Raw genomic sequence first — 21330 nt, forward strand, 5'->3', positions numbered from 1 at the left:
CAATCCGATCCGATTGGACCCAACACGACTCACTATTAAATTAATTAATTATATATATTAAAAAATATATTTTTATTGGGATCTAAACTTTATTTTTGTTGATTTTATTAAAATTCACATTTGTAGTGGTGTGATTGAATTTATTTAAAAAAATATTAATTTATATACAATTTTTTTAAAATTTATAATGATGTGAATATATTTATTTAAGAAATATAATGTGATTAAATTTAATTATAAAATATTTTAATTTTTTTAACATAAAACTCAAAGAATGAATTTAAAATTATTTTTTGAAGTGCACGTAGACAGGGATAGAGGTCTGGTATTAGAATGGACTCAACTTGAGCAAATATAAAATCTTTTATTGGTCCCGTTTGGTAGAGTTGTGGAAAAACGATTATAACTTATAAGTTAACAGCTTATAGCTTGGTCCCGTTTGGTAGAGCTGTGGGAAAACGATTATAACTTATAAGTTAACAGCTTATAGCTTATAATTGTGAATATAAGTTGATTTTTGACTTATAAATTAAACTTCTCCTCCCCCACTCAAAGAATAAGTTAACTTGATTTTTGACTTACAAAAAGTTATAAGCTGTTAAGTTGAACTAAACACATCAAAATAACTTAAATTAAACTAAAAATTAAAATAAACTGAAAATAAGTTTTACCAAACAGCGACATTATGTGGTGCCGGCTCGGCCAGCCTGACGTGACGATTGTCCAAGCCTAGCACAACGTATGACCGAATACAGCCTCGTATGGTCTCAACCATTTCTCCAATCACGACCTCCCTAGACATGCCACGAGTCAATATCACTCGAAGAGAATAACCCCTCTCGAGAGGGAGAGAAAGTAGGGGCGTGAAAGGGACACTTGTAAACTAGCCAATATATATAGTTTGATCGAGCGAGCGAGAGAGAGAGAGAGAGAATGTGTGTGTGTGAGCCAACCCAAAAATGCAAGGAAGCTCTGTATTCTCTCATAAATGGGCTGATTGTTTTGGGTTGTCTCTTCTTCATTCACATCCTCACGTCAGTTGTCCCCTGCTATTCTCATCAACCTCATCATCCTCGTTAAATTCAACAAAATGGAGTGTTTCAAAGCCACCACCCAACTTCAAGATTTCTTTTTCTAATAATGCAGGTTTTATTGCCCATAATCTTCTTTCCATTCACCCAAGAAGTTCTGTTTCTTTCAAGGTATTTGCATTGCATTGCATTGCATTCCCTCTCATTAGCTATTTTCTTCAATACCCATTTTGTTTGATTTGCTTGTTTATTATTTTCTTTTTTCACCACCATGTGTTTGGTTCTTTGCCTGTTATAGTGAATCTCCCATTGTCTTTGTTTGTGGGTGGTTTTGATGACTTTGTGACTTCTTTCAAACTTTACTGATTAGATTTATAGCTAGTTGTTGTTGCTAATTGTGTTTCTTTGCCAGTTATAATGCCACTATGCTTTGTGACTAACTATGGTTTTGCTAAATTGTTGAAGCTAGCTAACTTGGATCCCTGCTATATTTCTCTCCAATTGTAGAGTTCAATCTTATATGCTGATTTGGTATTTGTGCAAGCACTTGAATGATTCTTTGGATAGAATTAATTAATCTTTGGCAGAGATAAATTGGGTTGCAGCCATAATTCTGCAATCCAATTGTTAATGTACACTAAACCTAACCCACTAACCTAACCCACTACATCCACCCCACTAAACCTAACACACTTACCATCTCCACTACCACCCACCACCTCCACTACCATCCACTACCACCACTCACTTACCTCACACCTCTCCTATATAATAGCTTGTAACATACAAATGTACACTAAACCTAACCCACTAACCTAACCCACTACATCCACCCCACTAAACCTAACACACTTACCATCTCCACTACCACCCACCACCTCCACTACCATCCACTACCACCACTCACTTACCTCACACCTCTCCTATATAATAGCTTGTAACATACAAATCAAAGACTACAATCTTGTGTCAATACATCAATCAATATATATACAAAATCAATCAATAATAATACATCAGTTATTTTACATGGTATCAGAGCTATAGGTTAAAGATCTTGGTGTTCTTCGCCTTCCGGCGGGCGGCAACCTTGCCTTGACCGCCCGCCGGATCTCAACCAATTCAAACCTCCCTCTCCCTCTCGGCACCTCACTGCCACAGACACCACTGCTGCCATCACCACACCACAGTAGCAGCAGCCACGGGAAGCACCACATCACTCAATCAATTCACAGACCCATGATCATCATTCTCAATCATTCCACTTCCCCACCACCTCTTTCTTCCGCATACATCATTCTCTCTCTCTTGAGCAACATTTTTTTTTTTTTTGAATCTAAACAGCAAGGGAAAATGATGAGTACAGAGATGGTTTCTGAGGCACCAATGGTGTCGGCAGTACAGCGGTCGCCGTGGCACTCACCGGTACCGTACCTGTTCGGGGGGCTGGCGGCGATGCTGGGTCTCATTGCTTTCGCCCTTCTCATCCTCGCTTGCTCCTACTGGAAGCTCTCAGGCTACCTCGACCGCGACAACGACGACGCCAACTCCGACGACAGAGACGTCGAGCTCGGCGCAACGTTCTTGGCCACACCCATCTCCAGCAGAGCTTCCTCTTTCGGAAGCAACAGTTCTGCTTCTCAAATGCCCGATAATAAATCGGACAGTGGTGATCGGACCGACAACCCCAAAGACAATCAGAGTCAAGACGATCAGACAGAGACACACCATACACACACTGGAGACCCACGGCTGCAACCCATCTCTCCGGCTGATCTCTGTCTTTCACCATTGACAGACCACACACATACATACCTCACTCACTCTATTCCCATTTCTTCTGTTCAGGAGAGGGGCTCTGCCCCAACACCGACACCCCAACACCGACATCATACCTACACTCCCTTGATGAGAAATTTTCTCCCTCACCAGAGTCAAAAGGAAAGGAGCCAGTCACCGATTTCAGCTCCCCAGACCGTGTCATAATTGATTCTCTTTTTCTCATATTCATTATTCCCCACTCTCTCTCTCTCGGCAGAGGGTTGGAGTACCAAACAGCTCACACACACACACCCAACTTTCTTTTTATTATTTTATCACAGAAGGGAGACAGCCCATGCGAACCATTCACACGGTTTCACACATTCACTTTCCCAAACAAAAACAAACAATATATATATATATTAAAATAATACATCATATACCCAAAATCCTGTGCATCCACATTCTTTCACACTTTTGCACCCATATATTTCCACTACTCCTACTTTTATTTTATTTTATTTTATTTTATTTTTTCTATCTTTCTTTTTCAATCCATTTTTCTTATTCTACAACTCGTGAGCATCACCCTATCTTCCACCAAAAAAAAAAAAAAAAAAAAAAAAAAAAAAAACAAAATTTGCACAATACACTCATTTTATTCATTTTAGGGGATCCACCCCGATCACAATTACAAAAACAAAAACAAAAAAAAACAAAAAAAAACAAAAAAAAACAAAAAAAAAAAAAACAAAAAAACAAAAAAAAAAAAAAACAAAAAATCAACAAACACCCACACCCACAGTGGGATTTTTCTTCTCTACTCTACTGCAGGTCTCTTCTTTTTGCCTCCGTCCTGGGCGGCTCTTGCCGGTGTTGCCTCCGTGTTTCCCACTCCACTGGGCACGATCACTACTCCCTGCTCCTCCACTGCAGCATATGGCGGTCCTCCAAATCGGAACATCACGGTGGCCTTCCGCTTCAGCTCCTTGTTTTCTGCCCTTAGCACGCTCATCTCTGCTCGCGCATCCTTATACATGCGTTGGAGCAGAGCCAGCTGGGAGTTTAATTGCTGCACCTCATTTGTCCTACTCTGCAGCCGGTGCGACAAGTTTGTGACCGCCGTCATGGACTCCACACATGCCTTCAAAGTATACTGATTGGCCTCCACATCCGTCTGCACCGCCATTTTTTGCTCCACAGACCGCATCGGAAAGTTCAGCGGAGCAAACCCAGCGGTGTTTGGTTGAGGTTCACTGGCCACCGCACCAGTTCTCTCTCCTGTGGACTCGTTGAGGTCGGGAAAGAGGGTAAGCAGCCCGCGGGAAGACGAAGCCATTTTTTCTGGGCAACAGAGTGTTATAGAGAGTGTTACAGAGTATCTTCTCAGCAAAACCTTCTCAGCAAAACGAAGAGTTTTTCAGAGGATTTTCGCCAATTGTTTGTCTTCGCCTCTGCCTCAGCTCTGTCTTGGTTAAATAGTCGAGGCAGCCACGCGCATCGCGCGCCTCTTCTCGCCGACAAACTGGCACGCCTTTTCATGGCACGCCTTTTGATGCATTCGGGCACTCCTTTTGATGACACGCCTTTTGAGGGTGCGGGCACACCTTTTGAGGGCACGACTTTTGAGGGCTCGATATCTATATCCATGTCTATCTTTTGGGCAGCCTATATACACACTCATACAGTGTCTTCTACACCGGTCAGCTTTATCAAACCCTTTGTTTCAACCTCAAATAGGTTTCTATCTTCACACCTATTTGAGTTTGAGGGGGGGTTATACACAGTATCATGTATAAGTCGCTCATGGCGCACTGTGCACCACCACAACCTCTGCTACATCGGTCCGACATGACCCCATAAACTGTCTTCTCCAACGGTCCGACATGACCCCATAAACTGTCTTCTACAACGGTCTGACACGACCACACAGTGTCTGCTACAACGGTCCGACATGACCTCGTAAACTGTCCTGCTACATCGGTCCGACATGACCCCGTAAACTGTCTTCTACAACTCATGGCGCACTCCCTAAGTCGCCCCCTTGGTACATCATCACAACCTGCTACAACGGTCCGACATGACCCCGTAAACTGTCTTCTACAACGGTCCGACATGACCCCATAAACTGTCCCGACATTGATTTCGGTCAGCTTCTACATCGGTCCGACATGACCCCATAAACTGTCCCGACATTGATTCCGGTCAGCTTCTACATCGGTCTGACATGACCCCATAAACTGTCTTCTACAACGGTCCGACATGACCCTGTAAACTGTCTTCTACATCGGTCCGACATGACCCCGTAAACTGTCTGCTCCAACGGTCCGACATGACCCCATAAACTGTCTTCTACATCGGTCTGACACGACCACACAGTGTCTTCTACAACGGTCCGACATGACCCCGTAAACTGTCTGCTACAACGGTCCGACATGACCCCGTAAACTGTCTGCTACAACGGTCCGACACGACCATACCGTGTCTCCTATCCTGTTTTGTTTTTTATTTATCAGTTTACTTTTCTGTTTTGTTACTCTCTTCAAACTCAAGTTGGTTAGTTCCTATCCTCCTTGAGTTTGAGGGGGGCTGTTAATGTACACTAAACCTAACCCACTAACCTAACCCACTACATCCACCCCACTAAACCTAACACACTTACCATCTCCACTACCACCCACCACCTCCACTACCATCCACTACCACCACTCACTTACCTCACACCTCTCCTATATAATAGCTTGTAACATACAAATCAAAGACTACAATCTTGTGTCAATACATCAATCAATATATATACAAAATCAATCAATAATAATACATCAGTTATTTTACACCAATCATGCAAAGGAATAAGTTCTTCCCTGCATTAAGAATTTATTTTGTCAACACAAATTTCTGGCCATTACACTCGTATCTGAACAAATAAGTTAAATAACTCCAAATCGAATGAAAACCTGAATTTCACCATTTGTCATTCTGAATATGGTTTACCAGCTAGAGTGCTATAAATTAAGATAGACTATTTTTTGGGAAAATTAATATAATAAATTATGGGAAGATTTATAGATTATGGTGTGCTTTATCTTGGACCTTGTTCTCAGCAGAATGTAGAGCCCATTTGCTAACTAATCCTGCAGAATTGTCGAGAACCCAATGTAGTATTAGTAAATAATATTTTTTTAAAATTCTTTTCAAATAACTAGGAGAAATAATTTTCTATTAGCTTCTTTAAAACAAATAATTGGGTGCTAAATGCTATCTCTCATATCTTAATTTGTTTCTTTGATCTTGTTTTCATTGTTATTGATCTAGCTTTTATGGGTAGCAAACTTTTTCAGTATTGGATGTTTTACTTCAGGTACATGCATCTGCAGCTGATGCTGATCAGCCAAAATGGTGGGAGAAGAATGTAAGCCCAAATATGATTGATATTCATTCCACACAAGAATTTCTATCTGCGTTAAGTCAAGCAAAAGACAGACTTGTCATTGTTGAATTTTATGGTACATCGTGTGCCTCTTGTCGAGCATTATTTCCCAAGGTGAGTTGATATCTTTGGTTAAATGTGCCTATTATTAAATCTAACTCATTTCCAAGGGCGGTCTAATTGTTTCTGGAGCTCTAGGCAAGATGTCTTGATCTATATTGACAAATTATTGACATTTAAATTATCATTACTTAGTTTTTCAAATTGTACTGTAATTTAATATGTCAATTGGAGTTTTTTTTTTTTTTTCCCCCTGTTTGTATAAATTCTTTTTAAATTTAAAGTTCTTCAAATATTTTAAACCATCAATATCACCAAAAATGTCACCTCAAGATTAAGACTTTTTCAAAACTATCATCATTTTTCTCATACTATTGAAATCGTTCAAACCTACTCTCCATTAAAGAAATACCTTGATCTACTATATATAATAAATAATTAATTCTAAATGATGTTTCAGTAGATTATGTTATCTCACCATTAGTATTTTCGTTGAACTATTTATTTCTTTAATTTTGAAGCTTCAACACATGTTTCAATCTGAGAATGACCAAAACCATATTCATTTAAAAGTCAACAAAAAGATGTTATTTTTTTCTGTTATTTTATTTAAAAGATTCTAGTACATGGACTTTTTTAATTAGTACTAGTTCAAAAAAGAAAACAAGACACTTGACTTTTTTTATTTTTTATTTTTTTTGGTTTAATCATATGATATACTTGACTTACTTTTTTTGGATCCAAATAAATAACACACTAGGCGGTTGCCTTATTGGCCTAGTGGATGGGCTGCCCCTGCTCAGTTCCTCCCCAAAACATCCCCGTAGATACTGAGAAAGGAGAATACAACCATCTGTATAAAGCAGTTGGTAGCATACCTATTTTTGCATTTTCATTATGAAAGAAGAAAACTACTCATTGCAACACATAAATCCCTCTTGGTCCTTTGGCTCTCTCCTGGCAAATTTATTGCACCAAACACATGGGCCATTAAGTCGTATTGAATATTTTTACCCTAGATCTTTTTGTCCTGCCTGTTGTTGCCCTTGTAACTACATCACCTTGAGCTAAAACACTTGTGGTTCAGTTGTTTGCTTATTGCAAATGAGTGAACTCTCTTAGACGATTGTTTCTCATCTTTTCCACAAGTGGTGTTGCCAATAGTTTTGCATGAATGTATTCATTTTAATTATATACACTCGTCTTGCCAATCTCCCATCTGACTTGTTTATTGACCACCCCAAATATTGTATTACATGGTGTGGCTGACCATAATATTATTTTATAAGAAATTACCCTATTGGAATTAATACTAAGATTACTCTTGTTTATTGTTGCGAATGATGAATTTCATGATTTTTTTTTTTTTGTTGATAAATAATGAATTTCATGTCTTATAACTTATTTGAAGATTGGTATTGACAAGATTGGTATTGATGGGTCCGATTTCCTATAATTGGAAATATTGTTAGTTTCTGTCTGCCTGATGTTGTGGTTTAATTTTACTTGGATGTAATTTCTTGTGGGATGCATGTCTTTTTCTCCTGTCCTGATGTGTCTTCTACTGGACACCTCCAGCTGTGCAAAATTGCTGAAGAGCACCCAGAAATTTTATTTCTTAAGGTGAACTTTGATGAGAACAAGAATCTGTGCAAAAGTTTGAATGTAAAGGTGCTTCCATATTTCCAATTCTATCGGGGAGCAGATGGGCTAATAGAGTCCTTTCCCTGCTCACTTGCAAAGGTAGGATTATTTCCAGTCTAACCATTTCCTTTTCAGTGCTCCTTGATTTGTCTGTAAAAGTCGCACCAAGTTTATAAATATGACCAGAATAGGAAAAGTTCATATATTTCTCTATAGATTGGAACGAAACTAAATTGTTATATTAAAAAAGAGTTGAGGCATGAATAGCTCGAGCTGGATGTATTCAAATCCAGCTTTGAGTTGCTCCTCAGCTTACATGTTGACTTAACTGATGGGGGAAACGAAAAAAATTAATAACTTTTCTTTCCATTTGTAATTTGTAAATATTTTAAAAAAAAGTTGAAATGAAAGTATAATATATGACCAGATTGTTAAATATACATGTTGTTTAGAAACTTTCTGGAAAATAAGTTTGTAAGAAAGCATCTAGATAAATAGACAGGAACTGTCATGCTAGTGTGTGAACACCATTTTTTATCATTGTTTACAAACTTTGGACCCTCTTAGTAATTAGTATTGGTGCGATGGCTATGTTTTCGCCCTATGTTACATGGAATGCGGGTCATTATGGTATGAGAAACGGGAACAAGAATGTGGTACGGCTTGTGTTTTGCATTTTGTCATCCTAAAACTCTTTTTTTTTTTTTTTTCTAGATTTTGGTTCATTATATTTGATTTTTTTCTTAAAGGAAAATTGTTTAATGTGGGAAAATTATTAGGATAGCTTTGGATTGCTAAATTCACCATTATGGAACTAAAGTGTACTATATTTTGGAACATGTGTTCCAAAATGTAAATCGTTAAGGTATTAACGTTTTCTGGCAACACTAGTGCTGTTAAAATTCCACCTACTCCACCTACTACCACTACCACCTACTCCACCTACTACACACCTACCTATTCTACTCTTCTATATATAGGAATCACTGTAAACATATTCAATATAATCAATAATACAATTCTCTACTTCTTTTTATACATTGAATTTTACATGGTATCAGAGCTATTGAATTTTACATGGTATCAAAGTTATAGGTTAAAGATCTTGGTGTTCTTCGCCTTCCGACGGGCGGCAACCTTGCCTTGACCGCCCGCCGGATCTCAACCCATTCAAACCTCCCTCTCCCTGTCGGCACCTCACTTTCTCTCTCTCCAAACACCCAATTCAGATCCCAATTTCAAACCAGTTCACACCATCTGCGCGGATTCCTCAACCCTTTGTCGGAGGAGAGAAAGAAAATGAAGCTGTCGGCGCTCCAGCAGAGCTACACCAACCGCCGGAGCAACAGCTTCAGAGGATCACCGCCGTTGGAGCCTTCAATCGACGGCGGATCCAAATCTCCGGCAGCGGTATTCTGGCTAGTCCTCCACGGCCTCTGCTGTCTCATCAGCCTCGTCCTAGGGTTCAGATTCTCTCGCCTCATCTTCTTCCTCCTCTTCTCCACCACCACCACTACCAGCAACAACAATCTCTTCTCCGCCGATGCCCTAACTCTTCAGACCACACTCTCTTCTTCTTCATCATCTTCGTCGCCGCCGAATGGAGCCGTCGTGGTTTCGAGTAGCAGAGTAGTGGTTGGGAGGCACGGGATCTTGATTCGGCCATGGCCGCATCCAAATCCAGTGGAGGTCATGAAAGCTCATCGGATAATCGAGAGGGTTCAGAGAGAACAGAGGCTTCAGTACGGAATCAAAGACCCTAGAACTGTGATTGCTATCACTCCCACCTATGTTCGAACTTTCCAGACTCTTCATCTTACTGGATTGATGCATTCTTTGATGAATTTCACCTTTTGGATCTCATCAAAAAAAAGCTCCATACTATGCATATTACTATCATCTGCAAACATCACAATCCCATCTAGTTTCTCTTCTCTCACAACTCTTAAAGCTCAAAGTCGCCCTCAACTCTCTCTCCATCCGCGGCCCCTCTCACTCCCTCGGTGATACCACCAACGGCTGCAATTCCACTGGACCTCATTTTAATCCATGAACTGATCTGAGGCAATCAAGACACCCAATCTCTTTGTCTCTTCCTCTTGGCAGAATTGAATACCCACTCTCTCTCTCCTATCATACACAGATATGTTGGGATCTGGGATCCCGCCCAAGACCTTATAGAAATCATTGCAAGCAGAAAAACACACCCACACTCAAGGAGACACAATATTTAACGTGGTTCGGCCTCAATGCCTACGTTCACGGGAGAGTAGCCGATTATCACTATAACAATGGAGATATTACAGAGAGATTACAATAAAGGAGGAGCTCACACTCTCCTCACTCACACACTCACCCGTCTCCCTCGCTCACACCGAGAGAGACGGTCTCTCCGTCTCACATCTCTCACTCTCTTTGTTGTCTCACGGTTTGCTCACATTTTGCTCTCTCCTCTCAACCTCCATTTATAGGTGAGGGAGTAGGTGGGAGAGCCTTTGGGCAGCCTCCATTCTTGACTCTTGAAGATGGTTGGTGGCCGCCAAGGTGGACTTTGGTTGGTTGCCTTCCCATTGTTGCCAACCAAACTTGACTTGGATGATCACCCCTTTCACACATGGGTGAATTCAACAAGATAAACCCATTGTTTTTATTATCACTTCCTCTCACTCTCTCATAAAATAATACTCCACCTCTCATGGACCTGACAGACCCCAGACTCATTATTATGCCCTCTACTCTCACCTTCTCTCTCTCCATTTTATCACATGGGTTTGTTCCTCTCTCTCCTCCGTTTGATTTCAAAATCAATTATTTTTATTTATTTTTTTTTCAAATCACTTTTAATCTTTTTTAAATACCCACTTTTATTTTATTATATAATCAACATATCCATCATTCTTTTCCCCACTAAAATATATTATACTAGCCTTCATTGATTCCACTGGATTCCAACACTTCATTTTATATATTATTATTATTATTATTTTCAAAAAAAAAAAAAAAAGAAAGCACACACACAAAACTACTTTCATTCCAGTTGATTTTTCTGCATTACCACACCTACCATTCGAGTTTGCACAACACACTTGCTTTATTCATATCAGGGATTCACCCCGCTCACCATTCTCCCAAAAAAAAAAAAAAAAAAAAAAATCAAACAAACAAACAACCAAACCACAACAAAACAACCACACCCACAGTGGGATTTTCCCTTCTCTACTCTGCCGCCTGTCTCTTCTTCTTGCCTCCGTCCTGGTCGGCCCTTGCCGGTGCTGCCTCCGTGTTTCCCACGCCGCCGAGCACGTTCACTCCCCTCTGCTCCTCCACTGCAGCATATGGCGAACCTCCAAATCGGAACATCACGGTGGCCTTCCGCTTCAGCTCCTTGTTTTCCGCTTTTAGCACACATATCTCTGCTCGCGCATCCTTATACATGCGCTGGAGCAGAGCCAGTTGGGCGTTTAACTGCTGCACCTCATTTGTCCTACTCTGCAGCCGGTGCGACAAGTTTGTGACCACAGTCATGGTCTCCACACATGACTTCAATGTATACTGATTGGCCTCAACATCCGATTGCACTGCCATTCTTTGCTCCACAGACCGCATAGGAAAGTTCAACGGAGCAAAACCAGAGGCGCTTGGTTGAGGTTCAAAGGCAACCGCACCAGTTGTCTCTCTTGTGGACTCATTGAGGTCGGGAAAGAGAGTGAGCAGACCACGGAAAGAAGAGGCCATTTTCTGGGCAACAGAGTGTTACAGAGTATCTCTCTCAGAAAACGAAGAGTTTTTCAGAGGTTTTTAGCAGTTTTCTGCCTCAGCCTCAGCCTCCATCTTGGTTAAATAGCCAAGGCAGACACGCGCATCGTGCGCTGCTCGGCGCTAGCCGACAACATGGGCGCGCAAGCCAAGGTAGTCACGCGCTTCGCCATAATGTCCGGCACACCTTTTTATGGATTGGGCACGCCTTTTGATGGCACGCCTTTTGACAGATTGAGCACACCTTTTGAGGGTGCGACTTTTTAGGGGTCCGACAAGACTCTGTAAACTGTCCCGACATTGATTCCGGTTAGCTTTTACAGCGGTCCGGCATGACCCCATAAAACTGTCCCGACATTGATTCCGGTTAGCTTTTCCAACGGTCCGGCATGACCCCATAAACTGTCCCGACATTGATTCCGGTTAGCTTCTACATCGGTCCGGTGTGACCTCGTGAACTGTCTAGACATTATCTGCTACAACGGTCCGACACGACCATACAGTGTCTTCTCCAACGGTGTGACACGACCATTCCGTGTCTTCCACAACGATTTGACACAACCATACAGTGTCTCCTATCTTATTTTATTTTATTGTCCTTTTATTTTCCTATTTGTTACTCTCTCCAAACTCAAGTTAGTTTCTGCTTATCCTCCTTGAGTTTGAGGGGGGCTGTTAAAATTCCACCTACTCCACCTACTACCACTACCACTACCACCTACTCCACCTACTACACACCTACCTACTCTACTCTTCTATATATAGAAATCATTGTAAACATATTCAATATAATCAATAATACAATTCTCTACTTTTTTTTATACATTGAATTTTACAAGTGCCACCCTAGTACTGAAGATCATTATTTTGTCACATTTATTGGATATTGGAATCTACAAGACCAATTAATAGTGCCATATATTAAGTTGATTTTCTGGACAAAAATTCATGGTGTCCACTGTCCACCAAAACCCAAAAGGGGGAAAGGGGAGGGGGGGGGGGGGGGGTTGTCGGGCGGGGAGAGGAAGAAACTCTCATCGGACTCATTCTTATATGTTTCCATTCTTTTATTTAGTTATATATTTTATTGACAAATGTTCTCAAAACAATATGCAGATACAAAAACTAAAGGATGTACTAAAGGATGCAATCGCAACTAGTAACAGCACTTGTCATGATGGTTGTTCACTCACCATGGGTGATGGAGGTCTCAACCTTCCTGGAATATATCCAGCGTCGGATGGCAATTCTGCTGAATCTACTTCATGATGACCTCACCTTGTTCATCCATCTGCTACTTTTCTGTGTAATTTATATTTGCTCTGCCTGTGATGTGCTCTTCGTGGTCGTGTAGTAAAGCTTTTTAATTTTTAATTTATTCTTCTCAAAATAGTTTCTTGTAAAATATTCAGATTTTCTTCGCAAAGGAAGTTGGCTTCAGTCATTTTCTTTTAGAATTCTTTGTTACTCTTATTATGGATGTACTGTGGAAAAAAGATTTGGAGGAATATAATTGAGAATGAAAATGGATGACTTACATTTGTCTTTTTAATTACGTGTATACAAGAACAGTAGTATGTACAATCTTGTGATTTGTTAGGCGTCCCATGCAGATAAAAGGTGTCAAATGTAAATGCTCTCTGATAATGTGTATGAATTTGAAACTAAACAATCTTTGTAACTATGTGGTGACTACAGGAGGTAGAAATTTCGATCGCTTCCCCTTAACTAGAGCTTTTGTATCCGGAAAGTAACTGCTACCCTCCGCTGGACCTTCAACAGAACCATCACTGGTCACACTGACAGGGTAAGCAACTAAATGGACACCTTCCATATCTATAACTTCCTCTCCAAGGTAAATTTTCCACATCTGATCTCCTATGGAACGTACTCTTCGAACGCATTCCAAGGTGTGAGGCTCTTGGAACAGTTTTTCAGCTCTTCCTCCCGTATGCTCATACCACAGTGACATCCGGTATGCATGAATATCTCCGCGATCAATCTGTTTCTCCCCATCTCTGAATTGGTAGCATCCTATTGCAATTTCAGTGTCTCGTTGCCCATCCATGGATCGTTGGTTCACATTTGCAGATCCTATCAACATGTATGTGTCGTCCACTGAAGAACAGAAAGGCAAAAGATCAAAAATAGAACAGTTAAATTTCATGTCTTTCTTTAAACTGGAAGCTGGAAACAGAGCATTCAGGTGAGTATATTCTTACCAATCATGAGCTTGGAATGAACATAAACCATGAATCTCCTGTGCTTTTGAGCATTCAAATATTGTGTTGTGGGATGAGGACAATATGGAGGAATGAACTCCCCTTTACCCTTCTCTTCCCTGTTAGCAATGCAAAAGAAGTTCAAGTAATCTCTCGGGTGTCCCTTTTTGCCACTTTGTCTTATTGCTTCTCCAATCAATTTATACATCATCACCATTGTTTCTCTAGTCCAATGCAATATTTCCTGAACAGGTTCACTCTCTGGCACTCCTTCTGGCCACATTGGGATCAAAATATATACTGCAAACCTCTCTTTTGCTCTGATTTTATTTGCAACCTTAAGTGCAATCTCAACTGGAATCAAGTTTCTGCACCCACAATTTCGATCTTTTTCCCACATATGGCATCCTCCTATAAAATACTGGTTTTCAATATATATGAACCTCTCGGCACACCTTATTGCTTCGACATAAGCTTCGTGGATGCTCCTTTCAATAGTAAAGTTTTTCGGCATTTGGGTTGCTGACATGTGGTCGATTGATCGAAAGACTTGAACTTTCCAATCCCTTTCATTAGCAATGCTTGTTGGAATAGACTGACGACGGAGTTCTGAGATGGTGCTGATAGGGACTAGTAATAAAGGATCACATTGCTTTGTCCACCTTTGCTCGAAATTCTTGAGAACATCCCAAGCAGCTTCACCAACAATACAAGCATGAGTGTCGTGCCACGGCTCTCTAGGCCCGCCTTTGTGAAGGCTAGCTCCGGCAAGGCTTGTTTGGTAGAAGTCGTGGCAATGTGATTCTGTGTTAAGCGTTCGAAAGAGCGAGTGTTCCTCTGTATCGTATCGGCCATCACAGAGGTCTAATCCACCAACAAAGCTCATGATTTCACGGTTGCTTGACGAGGAGGAGTGTCCTTGAGTGTCGACAACTATGGTTTTCTGGTGATGACTGAAGATTGTGGGGAACTTGTGGTGTAATCGGGGGCACAATCTGCAGATTGCTTTGGTGTGTTTGAAGTAGGCAAAGGCATCTTCATCATTAGTTCCCATCAGTCCTTTGTTATTGATGATTGGTAAAGAAGTTTCATCATCCCAAATCATAAGCCTCACAGCTACACCTTCCTCTGCCTTTCTCTTCAACAGTTCTCCAAGCTTTACTCCTCGGGCATGTGGAATGTCTGTTTGAGGGTCGCGAACCTGCTCAAAAACACCTCATTTTCTTAGAAAAATCAAGGGATAGAAGAAACTGCTATTTCTAAATATCGGTCACTATGTATGGTATCAGAATTTTGAGCCTCCCAGTCAGTTACTTGACCATATATCATTGTGAACTGATTTCACAAGCTCTATCAGCCAATATGTATTGATGTTGGTCCAAATCATGTATTTTTCAACCGATTGGAACTCGTACTGGCCCTAAGATTCAGTAATTTTTTTTAAAAAAAAATTAGAGGTTTTGCTGATAATTTTGACAAATTTATGTTCGTGTCACCCGATTCTTAATACATATCGCTCAATACTTTCAATAGTGTTACACCGCAACCAATATTGGTTTGCCTCCTAATACAGCTATTTAGAATACTATTTGTGATATAGTTCCATTTACCAGCACCATCTTTGGATTGAAAGACCATCCTGCAATGTAGATGAAATGTTTTGCATCCTCAATGGCTTTGTATACATCCTCCCAAAGTTTTTTGGGACCCCTACAGAGATCAAATGGTGGCCGGAATGTAGGTCGATGGTGAGCATCTTGATACAACCTAACACCGCAATTGGATCGCTGAGGAAACGTAGCATTCTTCATACCCTCGAATCCGCCATTGGCTAGTAATTTTCCCCAGGACGGTTCCAACTCTGCCGGTTTGAACCATAACATGAACCTGAGTCTGAGTTGTGTGTTTGGCTTTCCATTTTCCATGTTGAGTGGGAAGAAACCATTCATCAAACTTACTTCACTCATTATCTGATTGGCCTGGATTTGTATTTTCCCCAAAACACAACACTTTGTTTTCATTGTAAGGGTGATTGTGGAATCAGATGGATGTGCACAGAGGATTTGAAATGTTTGGTTCCAAACACGGTCACTTTCCAGGGTGGTTGTTGCTACCTTCTTGTTGTCTATCTTGATAGTCACATAGGTGAGCTTTCCATTTGCAATTATACACTGCAAAGTTGGATTCCAAAACTTATTAGGTGCTATTAGGACAACAAATAGTGAGCAAGCCTTGACCTTTTACTTCAGTGTTAGTAGTATATGTGGAGACAGAAAATGATTCAATAGTTTGGAAGTATATCTTGATATATATGCATGATGCTTCCGGCTAATGAAGTTGAACAAAACGAGGTGGATGAGGTTGATCTTGTTTTTCTCCTGGTCAATCAATCCTATGATTATTGCATAGGTAGTGATAAAGAGTTCTAAAACTAGAGCTCTAGTGATGTGGCATAGAAAAAATAAAAAAAATAAACAAACACAAACAAGCAAGCATAAATATCGCATTGGGTCCCATCATTAAAGTTTCTTCTAGAATTCCAAAATTAGAACTCTCAATCATTTTTGTTATTGCACTTAGGCCATGTTTGATTCACAAGATTAATAGTGAAGGGATTAATAATCCCATCAAATTAGTGTGGTATTCACTATCCAATTGGATTAGTAGGATAAATTATCCCCTTGTCCATTGTTTGATATGCATTGGATTAGTAGGTAAAATGGTCTTTTTATTTTATTTCTCAACTTAGGATATATAATCTCATCCCAACCCCATTACTAATAATCCTACAAATTTGTTGGATTAATTATCCTTTGGATTAATAATCCTGAAACAAATTTTCAAAACAAATACAGCATTATTTGGCCTACGGGTTAATAATTTCAATCTGATACTCTAATCTTGTCAATCAAACATGCCTTGGTATAGGAGTATTATATTACCATGCTAGGTTAGTACTTACTGCATTAATCAGGAGAGGCACACGAGCAAGGATCCTCTAGAGTGATTTTTTCCTAAAGTTTCCTAAAGTGCTACATTGTGTGGTTGAGATTTACTGGCAAGTCACATCAATTTTTCTGATGTGACTTGCCAGTAAATCTCAACCACACAATGTAGGACTTTAGGAAACTTTAGGAAAATTTCACTCTAGAGGATCCTTGGTGGAGGCACACACCCCTCCTCAACCTTACATAATTTATGTTTAGTATATATTTATCAAATAGTCATTCAATTTGCCCCTCTAGATTTTAGTATATACTCCTATTTTTTTTAAAAAAAATTATTATAATTTGCTTCCCTTAAATTTTATTTAATGATGAAATCTCCTCTATTATGTTGTAAAATGTACTTTTAAATGTTAATTTTTATTTCTTAAAAAAAAAATATGTAATAATCCTTGCTAATTTATTCTTGTTAGTAATTTTTTTTCCCATTTTTCTTGTGTTATAAATAAATGCGCAAGTATACATGTTTACTTGTAATTTGATAAAATCGGTCAATAAAATACTTGGTTTAGTCAAGAGATGATTATTATTGTCAAGTCAATGTTGTGTTGTAGGTTTGGGGTTAAGTGCGTTAGGCAGTAGCGGAGTCAACAAATTATTTTAGGGAGGAACTTGTTAATCACAAATTTGAAATGACAAAAATTCAATAATTAACAATAATATATAATCTAATTTTTTAAAATTAATAGTGAACGCAAAACATAAATATTTCTTATGGAAAGAAAAAAAAAATTACAAAAATATGAAAGTGCAAACAATAATATATTATAATAACTACATTTTTATATTATATTTACTTTATCACCAAGGTTTCAACTCTACATTGAAGACAAACATAAGATGAGACCCATTCTATTAATTTAGCGGTGACAATACACATAGGCCTTGTTTGATTCCACAAGACTAATAGTGAGGTATAAATAATCCTATTAAATTAGTGTGGTATTCACAATCCCACCCCTACTTCATTATTAATAATCCTACAAATTTGTTGGATTAATTATCCATTGGATTAATAATCCTAAAACAAATTGTCAAAACAAACATGGGATAATTGGGCCCACGGATTAATAATCCCAATCCCATGTTCTAATCCTTCCAATAAAAAATAATGACTGTTATTGATATGCAAATCACACACATGGTTTACATATTTTAAATTGAATGTCAATTCCTTAATCACTTTGAGTAGAGTGAATGGATATTTGTTTTTCTTAATTTATGTTCAATTTATTAATAGTCATTACTAATTGTATTAAATTGACATAATGTGAAAAACTAAAGAAAAATGCTTGGGAGCACTAAAAGGAGATCACTAAAGGGAGCACTAATGATGTGGCAGTGGGCCCCGTCCACTTTCTATGCCTTGTTTTTATTTTTTTATTATTTTTATTTGTCATTTCCAATGTATTAGTGCTATTAGTGATGTATTTTTTAGTGGTCTAAATCATTGTTGAAAACTAAAGAATAAAATTGATATAGTTGGAAGTATATACTCAAATTGACAAAAATGGACAAACTATAAGGACCATGTGTGTAATTTACCCAACAAGAAAAATAAGAGAAAAGAGAGAAGAGAAAAAAAAAAATCATTTTTGAATTCGAAGTTCTTATGCAATTGTAACAAATTAAAAGTTGATATATAACTTGACATATCATTGTGAATAAATTATGAGACTTAAATTGTGAATCTCAATATTTTTCCAATTAAGAAGGGCTTTTAAATATTAATTTTTAAAGTATATTAAATAAACTAGAATGGGCACAATTATAATTTTTTAGGAACAAAACAAAAATACATTACAAATATATATATATGTAGTAGAGTAATTATAAAAAATTGGGCAGGGGCACATGCCCCTTCTTCCCTCCGTCCCTGACGTTAGGGTTGAACACTGTAAGGCTATGTTTGTTTGGGCGGATTGGATTAACATTCCCATGACTAATAGTCTTAAGACTACAAATCCGTTGGATTATGTATCCTATCTTAACTAATAGTAAAGTTTAAAATAATTACTCCGTACTTCAATTGTTTAACCAAACATCGGATTAATAATTTTATTAGACTATTAGTCCAATCCCAAACTCATGTCCACCCAAACAAACATGGCCTAAGGGTAGAAAATACAATTATAGACATAATATTTTATTTTGTTATTACCCCTCTAAACTAAAATATTGACTCTACACTATACAAGAGCACTAGTTACTTATTTTTGTCCCTTGATAAATTTTATATACTGCTTTATTTTTTTTCATTCAGAGTAAAAATTGAACATTTCCCCGTTACCTAAAAACTGGTATTCCATTAGAACCAACTGAGGAAGGGAAAAGTTCGGTAATGTTCTTTTGGTGGACAACTATTTTCTTGCTTTCCCCGCATGCAAATGCATTTTTATCAAATAGGACGGAATTGTCTACGGTTGGAAAGGGTAACCAAAGCATATTGTTAGGTCTCGGTGGGTCTATCACAAACACGTCCCATTAATTTGAATTGTTCATCTTATAAGATATTCTAAAAAGATCATTTATGTAAGAAATTCAATTAATCAGATAAACTTCGCCAAATGATCAAATTACATTTGTTACTAAAAAAAAATGAAAGGAAAATATAAGAAAAATAATTCATTCACACAATTACAGGTATGAAAAGATTTTTGTACACTAAAATCGTGTTTGGATCATGAATTTATATAAAAAATAGAGAAAAATATAGCATTTGGCTGTCTTTCGCTTTTTTCACTTTCCTTAGTTATTCTAACTACATTTGAGAAAAGAAAATGATATATATATATATATATATACCCATGCGTTGCATTGAACATAAACATTAATTACTATTGGATTGGAGGGGTACTTACATTTAAGGGGAAATGTGGTGTGTAAGGTGTGGCATGGAAGATACTAACTTCAAGTGTTCCATGTAGGAACCTCTGCTGCTGCTGCTTTCCCTCCATCGCTCTAACCTTACCTTTGGTCAGCTTCAGAGAGAGAGAGAGAGAGAGAGAGAGAGAGAGAGAGAGGTTATGAATTGACTTCTTGTGTATTTTGACATATATATGATTAGGAGGAAGTGTCATCATGATTGATATATAAAGGCATGGCCAGTCTTCTATTGTGTACAGACTTGGAATGCAATATATATCTGTGTATATTTGATGAATGAATGTTTGGCAAGTTGGAAAAACTTGTGAAAATCTGTATTACTAGTCTTAGAGGCAACCCTCAAGCTAAGTCTACCAAGTTAGTTTTTTGCTTTAAGTTTAAGTTTATTAACATCCAATCACACTTCTCCTTATAAACCATTAGACTAGTAGTAAATATATCATCCCTTTTTTTAGATTATAGGATGACACAATGTTGAGTCAACAAGAAGAATACTTTCTTGCCTGAAACTATTAAACATGATGACAAGTTTAATTAGGAAATTGTGAACTTACAGGGTTTTCACCGGCCAGGCAATTGACAAATAACAAATCTTTCTTTTGATAACTTTGTCATTTTTTTTTTTATAAAATAAATAAATAAACATGTTTGTTATGTTGATGTTGTTGACGTGGTGACCAACAATGCAAGATAGATGCATCGGGCCAGCCTAACACTATAATAAATTAAAATTTTAGACACAAAAATTTCATAATAAAATTATTTTTTAGGGATTAAATATTTTTAGAGTAAATTGTTAAAAAGTCCAAGATAAGGAAGGTATAAGGCATTAGGTCCAGTTGATATTTTTTGTTAGTGAGAAGTCCACCATTTGTGAAATAGTTTGGTGAGAAATCCTTTTGTTGATTTTGGAGGACATTTGTTTTCAATTTTACTCCTTAATTTATTTGTTGATTGTTTCTTATCTGTTGACTTTTCGTTGACTATATATTCAAATTTATATCTATCTGTTTAGTTTTTTTTTCTATCTGTTCGAATTTATATCTACCTGTTCAAATTTTTGATATTTGTTGAAATTTCCCCTTACCAAGGTGATGATTTGTTCAATTTTTTTTTAAACGTGTTGAAATATTTTTTTATCTGTTGAACTTTTATAGCTTATTTTTTCTATTAGTTCAAATTAACACCAATTTCAAACTTTCTCTCTCTATCTATTCCTTTCCACCTCTCTTTGACCAAGCTAATTTTTTCTATCTGTCTATTTCTTGTTTGTGCAAATTATATACATACATACCTATCTGTTCAAATATATGTCTAAATTTTATTATTAGTTCATTTTAATTTTTTTTTCTACTTGTTGAAATACAAAGCCAACCAACCCTTATCTGTTGCAATACCAAGCCTCTATTTGTTCAAATTTTGAACAAATCAAACCTATTATTTGTTAAAAATTTGAACAGATCTGTTTCAATCTATTTCATTAACATCATCATTATCAATAACAACATCATATCATGGATATGGACATTTCCATG

The 21330-nt window shown here is 38.0% G+C and overlaps 2 protein-coding genes across 2 annotated transcripts; one reads left to right on the top strand and one right to left on the bottom strand.

Annotated features, from left to right (window-relative positions):
* Positions 1-690: 690 nt before the first annotated feature.
* On the top strand, positions 691-13234 carry LOC114309752 (thioredoxin-like 2-1, chloroplastic). The gene is made up of 4 exons (XM_028255559.2): positions 691-1202; positions 6154-6336; positions 7861-8025; positions 12799-13234. Exons 1-4 carry the CDS (start codon positions 960-962, stop codon positions 12949-12951), a joined length of 744 nt encoding a protein of 247 aa, XP_028111360.2. The 5' UTR covers positions 691-959; the 3' UTR covers positions 12952-13234.
* On the bottom strand, positions 13173-20108 carry PLDEPSILON (phospholipase D alpha 4). Its single transcript, XM_028255556.2, has 4 exons — positions 19771-20108; positions 15515-16075; positions 13905-15105; positions 13173-13800 (listed from the first exon to the last, which is right to left on the bottom strand). Exons 1-4 carry the CDS (start codon positions 19990-19992, stop codon positions 13364-13366), a joined length of 2421 nt encoding a protein of 806 aa, XP_028111357.2. The 5' UTR covers positions 19993-20108; the 3' UTR covers positions 13173-13363.
* Between the last annotated feature and the right edge of the window lie 1222 nt (positions 20109-21330).

Source organism: Camellia sinensis, chromosome 4 (genome assembly GCF_055761805.1).
Source record: "Camellia sinensis isolate YWXY chromosome 4, ASM5576180v1, whole genome shotgun sequence".
Lineage (NCBI taxonomy): Eukaryota > Viridiplantae > Streptophyta > Magnoliopsida > Ericales > Theaceae > Camellia > Camellia sinensis.

Coding starts and splice junctions, on each gene's coding strand:
- PLDEPSILON (XM_028255556.2), bottom strand. CDS start 19,992: ATGATGACACTTCCTCCTAATCATATATATGTCAAAATACACAAGAAG. Junction 15,106..15,514: donor TCAATCCAAAGATGGTGCTG/GTAAATGGAACT, acceptor GTTTTTGAGCAG/GTTCGCGACCCTCAAACAGA. Junction 13,801..13,904: donor TCATTCCAAGCTCATGATTG/GTAAGAATATAC, acceptor TCTGTTCTTCAG/TGGACGACACATACATGTTG.
- LOC114309752 (XM_028255559.2), top strand. CDS start 960: ATGCAAGGAAGCTCTGTATTCTCTCATAAATGGGCTGATTGTTTTGGG. Junction 6,337..7,860: donor GTCGAGCATTATTTCCCAAG/GTGAGTTGATAT, acceptor GGACACCTCCAG/CTGTGCAAAATTGCTGAAGA. Junction 8,026..12,798: donor TTCCCTGCTCACTTGCAAAG/GTAGGATTATTT, acceptor AACAATATGCAG/ATACAAAAACTAAAGGATGT.